The 8655-nt window shown below is 44.4% G+C and overlaps 1 protein-coding gene across 8 annotated transcripts in view; it reads right to left on the bottom strand.

The window, feature by feature from the left end:
* LOC147016050 (WD repeat-containing protein 7-like) overlaps positions 1–8655 on the bottom strand; it is a 210497-nt gene that overhangs the window by 37751 nt on the left and 164091 nt on the right. For all 8 annotated transcript variants that reach the window (XM_085848740.1, XM_085848744.1, XM_085848743.1 and 5 more), the window contains 2 exons: positions 4412–4529; positions 3829–3978 (listed from right to left, as the gene is read on the bottom strand). In XM_085848740.1, coding sequence (XP_085704866.1) covers positions 3829–3978; positions 4412–4529 — 268 coding nt within the window. The remainder of the gene's footprint in view (positions 1–3828; positions 3979–4411; positions 4530–8655) is intronic.

Consider the following 8655-nt stretch of genomic DNA (forward strand, 5'->3'; position numbering starts at 1 on the left):
TCGTTGAAATATTGTTTACGAAAGTATTAAAATAAGTGACAACTTCTTCCTCCCCCACCCCCAATATGCGCACGCATGCACGCACGCACACGCAATCATTCAATGTAATATCTATAAACGAGGGACTTTTAAATGCACTCTTAATGGGACCGATCAACAAAAAAAGGGACTGACGGTTATTTCGCAAACAGACGGGGTGAAAATGAGGGATTCGGGTGAAGAGGCCCTATAGCCCCCCTTCCTGAAATGGTACTGTCATGAGGCGCACAACTTAAGTTAATGGCATGGTCAGTATGTTTCATGAAGAGTTTATTCTGGATCTGGCCATCAGTTTCTGTAATTTTTAAATAAATTACCTGAATTTGAGGTGAACCCCCCGTTTTCAGCCTCTTTTTGAGGGTGGATCCAGATGGTGGGAGTGCAACCCCATGAGACCTTGCTGTTCTAATGTATCATATCAAATTTGGTCCATATTGATCATGTAGTTTGTGAGGAAAATACGTTTTTGTGAAGAGGAGGGATTAGGGGAGGGAGGCCGTGGCCCCCTTTTTCCAAGGGAGATACAGCCACTTAAGGTAAGGGCATGGTCATGATGCCTCATGGCCAGTTTGGTCTGGATCAGTGTGACCACTCCTTGGCTTTTTTCACAAGATCTTGGCTATTCGTTGTTCACCTTGGCGTCTTGGTTTTCCATAGTTTTTCTTGGCGTATAGGTTTTCTACTATCATCGTTTTTCCGAAACCTTGTGAATTCTTGGCTTTTTTCATTGGCTCACCTTGGCATTTATGAAAATGAGGAGTGGTCACACTGGTCTGGATCCGGTTGTCGGTTTCTGAGAAAAAGGTTTTTGAATGAAACACCAATATTTGGGGTAAAACCCCCCTTTCATCCCCTTTATAGTGGGCACATCCACCACCCCATGAGACCTTGCTGTCCCTACACATCGTACCAAATCTTATCCATATCAGTCGGGTAGTTTGTGAGGAGAATATGTTTTAGTCAAATGTTAACGGACGGACGGACAGACGGCCGGACACCGGAGGACGCACGCTGAGCTTATTTTGGAGAAATAATGTAATTATAACCGGTTAAAGCTCATGTCAATACAATAAGAAATATTCCATTCATATAATCAATCATTCATTGTGTTAATCACTTGTGTGAAGCTTGTTCACTCCCATGTGTCCTCCTCATCTTGTTGATCTCATTCTCACTTCTACTCTGCTGTTGGTGTTTCCCCCTTTCAATTTTGTTCCCTTCCATTATTTTTAGCTCTTCCACGTACCTCGATCATGGAAAAAAAATAAATAATCATTCGGGACACAAAGCTCTTCATGGTCACATACTCGTACCATAATAAACATCCCATTAAAATAACCACGGGATAACCTTACCAACTCATGATGGAAAGTACATCTATTCAGCCTCAGCAGAGAAACAAGCACTGTAAAATAAATAAATAAAACAACCCGCCAGCCCAAATTCCCAAATGGACTAAATTCTCCACGCTCACCTCATCAGGCATTATTAAAAGACACCTCTGAGGGAGGGGAGTACTTATCCACCCCAGGGGTGCCCCTTTTAATCCCATTGGCAGGCTTTGGGATTTTAACGTTAAGATCTGGGGTTTATGGGCTGACACCTCGACTCCATATGTGGTACTTATTTGTAACTTAAACCGTGTGGTTTTACATTAGGTTAGAGACATGCAGAGTGAGGCGCTTGTTTTTCACCTTTGGTAGGTTGCGGCAGAGTTCTGCTGATTGGGTTTACAACACACAGGCCTCATCGATAATGTGGGTCCACATTAGCATGCACAGGGTGCTTCGTCACTTGTTATTGCAATTCTTCTGATAATTATTCCAAAATGGGAACGAGTCATTTGTTTTGGATGCCAAGCGATCTTTAGCATTCAAATAAATTACAAAGCGGCTGGTAAGGTTGAACTCGTTTCAGGGAAAATGGTGTCCTTTGTCTGGGATGCTTTGTCCATGTGAAGTATATAACGCAGTATAAAACAACAAAAGAAGGTTATCAGTATGATTAAATGTGATTATACCCACGTTTAAAAAAAAAAAAAAAAAAAACGGGGGTGGGGGATAGTGTAATCGGCTATGTCTGTCCGTCACACTATCTCCTCGTAAACGGCTGTGCAGAATTTCACCAAACTTGGTAGTTATGATCACCACATGGCAAGAAGGTGCAAAAACAGTATCATTTTGGCCCCGTCCCCTGGGGTCCTGCGGTGGGGGTCAAAAGGTCAATATCAAAAAATGCAATTACGGGCACATTCTTAAACATTATTTTTTAATGAAACTTTGGATATGCGATCAACATTGGGAGATGCATGAAATATTTAACGACTTTTTTGACTTGACCCCCGGTTCATGCCCCAGGGGTGGCGACTTGACACAAAGCATTCCGCTCGTCCACCATCACGTTGGGATCATACATGTGGACATTGTCGAAGCATCCTGTTCAAGACTGCGACAGAAATCAACGTGGAAACGTTCTTGAGAATTAGGCATTCCCCATTCAAATTTCGGAAAAATGATGAAAAAAAGTATCATTAAAGCCTGGATAAATCGATGAACTCAGTGATAGGGACTTGCATGCAAAGCATTCTCGGGGCAATTCACGGATCATCGGGAAACATCGGAGGGTAACGTACAGATGTGCAGGAATGTAGTAATCGGTCGGGCTTTGGCAGCAAGAGTTTCAAATGGAATTCTGCAGCATACATCAATATGTTATACATTCGGACACAGCTTCGTTGTTCCCAAGTGGGACAGAAGTTCGTCTCCCGATGGAGGGCTGTCGTAGTCGGGTGCATTCGGTGATAAAGTTGATTTTCACTTTAATTCAATGGAAGTTCATGATGTTACATTTAAGGTAATTATCTCACCACCTGGATGGAAATTGAAAAAAATGGCTCCATTAGTTTTTGCGCATCATCGTCATGAATCATCTTGCCAAGTTTCAAAACGATCTGTTGAGCAGCTTCAGAGGAGTCGGGGAAACAAGCCAAAAATTGTTGAGGATCCACTGACTGACTGCCCGACTGAAGGACATCGTTATGGTTTTAAGAGCTCGTCAACTCCACCGTCAACGATCTAAAACCAGTATAAAGCTGTGAAAACTTGAGACGATGAGCGTGGTGGGGACAAGCAACGTTAAAGACATTTGGGCAGCGCTTATTTTTACCATTTCTTCAAAGGTCTATGTTTCACTATAGATCTTCATATACTCCCTTGAAACTGAACATCTTCTCCCTCATCAATCAGGTTCTTCTGTGCTGCAGCTATGGATGCTTTACTGAAACTCTTAATATAACAACAACAACAACAACAGCAGTGACTCAAATGGCATTTGGTAGAGTGCATACCTCCACCAGGCTGAACAGTGTATGTTTTACATCCCACTGACCGATAGGTCACATATACATTCGGACATTAATCAAAATCTAATTGACTCGTTCTTGTCACCTACCTAACTCATCCACCAAGTTTTGTCATAACTCATCCGCAAATTCTTGAGATATCATGCTGTATATCATTTTTAGCCCCATCTCTCAATGGTGAAGAATCACTTGTCAAAAAATTTAAAAAATTCTCGCATCCGGATCCAGGTCCGCATATTCACCAAACTCAAATCAATTCGGCCTTATCACACACCCAACCTGTCCACCAAGTTTCGTCCGAATCCATCAATAAAGTTTTGAGATATCCTTCTCAGACAGATAGACAGACAGACAAACAGGGGTGAAAACACAACTTACACCCACCTATGGTAGCAGAGGTAATTAAAGAAGAAAAACTTATTATTTACCTCCACTAGAAGTTCGGCCATATCTCCAGGCATCTTCTCCACAAGCACATCAAGTACTCGCAATATTTCTGCACGCGCACGGGCCAACCCGGGGGGATGCACAGGGGGAGGGCTCTGGGCATTTGCAGCCTGTACCGTCTGCCTGTGTACCTGGAATCATAAAGGTCAAGCAACGATAAGCTGAAGACATGTATATATATATATATATATATATATATATATATATATATATATATATATATATATATATATATATATAAATATATATATAACCTTGCTTGCCTTGCTCAAACTCAAATTCAAAAATAAATTGAGTTCCTCAAACCTCGTAACAAACAGACCAGAGGAAGTTCATAAACTGACATGTTGTCCTTGCACCCAAACCGCACACACTAACGTAACAAGTGTGAACCAAAAAATAAATACATAACAAGCAAGTCTAATTTAGAAAGATAAACAAACTCTGATTTCCATTTTTCACATTGTACTTGGTTGTAGAAGCATTACTTTACAAAGTATATAGTTATCCACAAATGTTTTTGTGTACAAGTTAATATCTTCATTGCTCTGACTTCAAACTCACCTCGCGTGCTATGGTGGTGATGAAAGCTTTGGGCCTAGCTGTGGCGATGAGCGATAGAGCATGTCGAGCTGATCGGCACGTGTCTGCCACAGGGGTCAGGGGGAGTCCGGAACTCACACTGATCCCACACACATACATGCATGGAACCACTCAATATAAGATCCTACACATGCATTTCACTTTAAAACAGGAATGTCATCATCACACCATTTGAAAGCCTTTATCCCTGAGCAGGGGTCAGCTTTTTGCGGGCTCCAATCATGGTACCCTTTCTTGTGGCAATGTTTTTATGGCCGGATGCCCTTCCTGACGCCAACCTTTTAGTCGCCTTCAACCCTGCAGGGATAATTACCAGTATACTGGTGCTCATTTCGCCGACCTTCAGAAGGATGACAGGCTGAGTCAACCGCCCTGATGCTAACTCAGCAGCCAGCGGGGCTCAAACTCAGGACCCCAAGGATCCCAAGCCACCGCCTAAACCACTAAGCCACACCAGGCTCATGTTTCAAAACAGGAATGTGAAACTATCAAATGGTCACAATAACAATCGGTATATCTCGATCATCCGAGTCATGGCATAGGTATTGATTAGTCATTAATCAGTGGTATATGGTTTGCCAAGGTTAAGTCTGGAGACGCTTTCATTATTAAAATATATCTAAACCACATGAGGCTATCGCTTTTCCATGAACTAAGATGTGTGTGCATGTGTGTGTGAAAATTATGCGCCCAGACCAGGAATCAAACCCAGGTCCTCTGGTGAACTGTACCAGTGCTCTGCCACCTGAGCTACCTGGGCGACCCACAGGCTAAGTACACAATTCTCCAACATATATAGATGCCACTCTCTTTCCAACACTGCTTCCAGGACACTCACTGCCAACCATAGGAGCAGCGACGGCCTGTCCACGAGAGGGTCTTTGATTCGTGGTCTGGGCGCGCAAGTTTTCTCCATCCACATATGTTTATTTCCTGTGCATTTATAATTGTATTACTACGCCCCCCTCCTCCCCCCCCCCGTGGTTAATAATAGCAGTCATGGAATTCTCACCCCAACGGGGGTGAAGACTCTCTCATGGACAGGCCATTACTGCTCCTATGGTTGGAAGTGAGTGTCCCGGAAGCAGCGGTGGAAAGAGAGTGGCATCTACGAGTGGCGGTCATTAAGTAACCTTAAAATGGCGATGTAAATTCGAGAATGTAATGTGTGTAGTTGTAGATGACATATGTTATATATCTATTGGTGAGAGTCATGTTTTGCATGTTTTAGATCTGGCAACCTTGTGCGTATAATTTCAGTATAGCAGTTCCAAGATGGCGACTCCCTTAGAAACATGCACCAGGGAGAAGCAACGTTCTATCATACATTTCTTGGGAAGTAAGGGTGTGAATCCCAGTGAAATCCATCACAGATTGAAAATGCTGCAGCAGCAGGTGTACGGCTGGGACAGGAAGTTTAAAAGTGGAGTGTCAAGTGTGGCAGACGCTGCTCGCTCGGGCCGGTCTCACACATCCGACACCAGAAATGGTTGCAGGAGTTCAGCGTGTGTTAAGGGAAAACCGTCAAATTACGCTGGATGAAGTGGTCTCCCAATTGAACATTAGCCATGGTTCAGCACACCATATCATTCACAGCATGCTGGGGTTCCGCAAAGTGTCTGAAAGGTGGATGCCGAGACAACTCACACGCGAACTGAAAGAATTCCACTTTTAAACTTCCTATCCCAGTCGTACACCTGCTGCAGTGATAAACATGCGTCGCCATTTGGCATTTTCATTCTGCGATGGATTTCACTGGGATTCACACCCTCACTTCCCAAGAAACGGATGACAGAACGTTTCTCCTCCCTGGTGCATATTTCTAAGGGAGCCGCTATCTTGGAACTGCTCTACTGATGTCATACGCTCAATGTTGCCAGATATAAAATAGGCAAAACATGACTCTCACCCATCGATATAATATATGTTGTCTACAACTACACACATTACATTCTCTAATTTATATCGGCATTTTGTGAACCACGGCTTCACATGCAAGCATGAAAACGGCCATATAACGATGATGACATTAAGGTTATTTATTGACTGCACCTCCTATATGTGGGAGAATTATATGTTTAGCCTGTGGGTTGCCAAGACAGCAGAGCACTGGTATGGTTCACCAGAAGACCTGGGTTTGATTCTTGGTCTGGGCAAATAATTTTCGCAAATATACATATTATGTCTGTTTGTCTGTTCATGTGTTTATATCCATATATGTATGTATATATATATATATATATATATATATATATATATATATATATATATATATATATATATATATATATATTGTTACGGTTGTCTAAATTCACAGATCACCATTCAGGTTCCCCGAAGATCAGTTATGTCGATAAGTGTGTGTCCAAGTTAGATTTCCCCACCGATGTATAACGGGATTATGCGTGTGCCGGTCTGTGAACCTTTGAGGTAGTGTTATTCTTTTCTGTCTTTTATTTTAAACAATCATCTCCTCACCACCTTCTCCACAACTGCCAACATCAACTCACCAGCATCTCCACAACACCACCATCTTTTCACCAACAACAACATCTCCACAAGCAAACGCGATTGCATCCTCGACAGCGGCAAAGTGATCTCAAACACGGCCGCGTTGTGAAAGTGATCTCAACCACGGCCGCATGTGACAGCAGAATCGGATCAGAACGGTGAAAGGGGCGGAGCCAGCCTGGGGTGAAGGTTCAAAGGTGAAAGGAGGGAGGGCGCTGATTTCGGGTGGTAAGCCCAGAGCGATCCTCTGCTCCGGGCTATAAAAAGGCGCGTTTTCAACGCCGATAGCGTTGTTGGTCGTTTTTGGTAGGTGGAGGCAGTCGAGTGGAGTTGAGAGAAGAGTTGGGCTGGGCCGTTGGAGTCAGCAGTGGAGTTAGGAGACGGGAGAAGCCGGCAGTTGAGTTGGAGTTGGGAGAAGTCGCCAGCCGGAGAGAAGTCGCCAGCAAGCTACGTAACGGTCTGAGCGATCAGGCCCCGAGTCGGTCGAGCGACGCTGAGGAGTGAGCGGACTCTTAAAGAGCATCAACTCTAGAAGAGCAAGGCCCGTTCACTCCTCTGAAGCATCGTCGGCCAGGCCCGATCGACCAGGCCGCGGGGAAGGCCAAGCGACCGAGGAGGGCCGCCCGCCAAGCTGCTCGAGCCGCTTAAGCGACTGACGCGTTTGGTGAGACCGTCCGGTGAACAGAGACCTCCCCCCCCCCACGAACAAAAGACCCATCGAGTCGCCACAAGGGCGACGAGGTAACCTGCCTGGCCTCTCGGAGCTCCTTCGGTCATCCCAACTCCGAGGAACATTAACGGCTTACGAGCCCGGTTCTTTCTTTCTTTCTTTCTTGGGGTTTGCAAGAAAGTTTGTGGTGCCTTGTCTACCAAGTAGAACTGATAAAGTGCATGTACATAATAAATGGACATCGGCTGTAGGTTTTTACTCGTGTCTTGTCCCCTACCCCCATTCATTGCATTGCTTACGTGTGCAAATAAATGTCCCCATTTGTGAATGTCACCGGCTCGTTGCGTCCCTTCCTCCAGTGACTGCCATAATTGCGTTCGGAATAATTAGCTGGCTGATTAATAGCCGATAAAACGTACATCTAGTCCGACGGGGCTTGGCGATTTAAAACCGCTCGGCAATCGCAAACGGAATGAGCTGCTTAAAGCGGCTCGTTTTCATGCAGGCTCCGTTGAGGTGTAAACTCCCGGCATTTCTGTCTGCACGAATAATTAGGTACATCGACAATTCAGCGATCGACCCTGTAGCGCATGGACAGAAGAGTTGGCTGGTTTATGGTGTGGTTAACAACACCCGTAGCTGGGTTTCGGCGTTGATCCGAAAGCTGCGACTAGATTGCTCGTTCGGTGGGCGCGCGCGGCCGCAATCGAGCTAAAGACGGTCGCCCGCACGCCGTACGGGCAGAAATCCACAACAATATATATTTTTTTTTTTTTAGGAAGAGGAAGGCACTTCCAACCAAAAGTAAAAAACTGCATTGACTCCGCTAATTTGAGCAAAAAAAGCAAGAGCAGACCTGGTCTCGCTTTTTTTTGTCCAAATTAGCAGAGTCGATGTAGTTTTCTGCTTTTGGTTGGAAGCGCCTTCTTTTAAAAAAAATGTGTTCTCCCATCCACCCCAATCATATAGTTGATGTGTGTGTGTGTGTGTGTGTGTGTGTGTGTGTGTGTGTGTGTGTATGTAT

The sequence above is a fragment of the Eptatretus burgeri genome, chromosome 12 (assembly GCF_056783735.1).
Source record: "Eptatretus burgeri isolate ZD-2024b chromosome 12, Ebu_testis_v1, whole genome shotgun sequence".
In the NCBI taxonomy this organism is placed as follows: domain Eukaryota; kingdom Metazoa; phylum Chordata; class Myxini; order Myxiniformes; family Myxinidae; genus Eptatretus; species Eptatretus burgeri.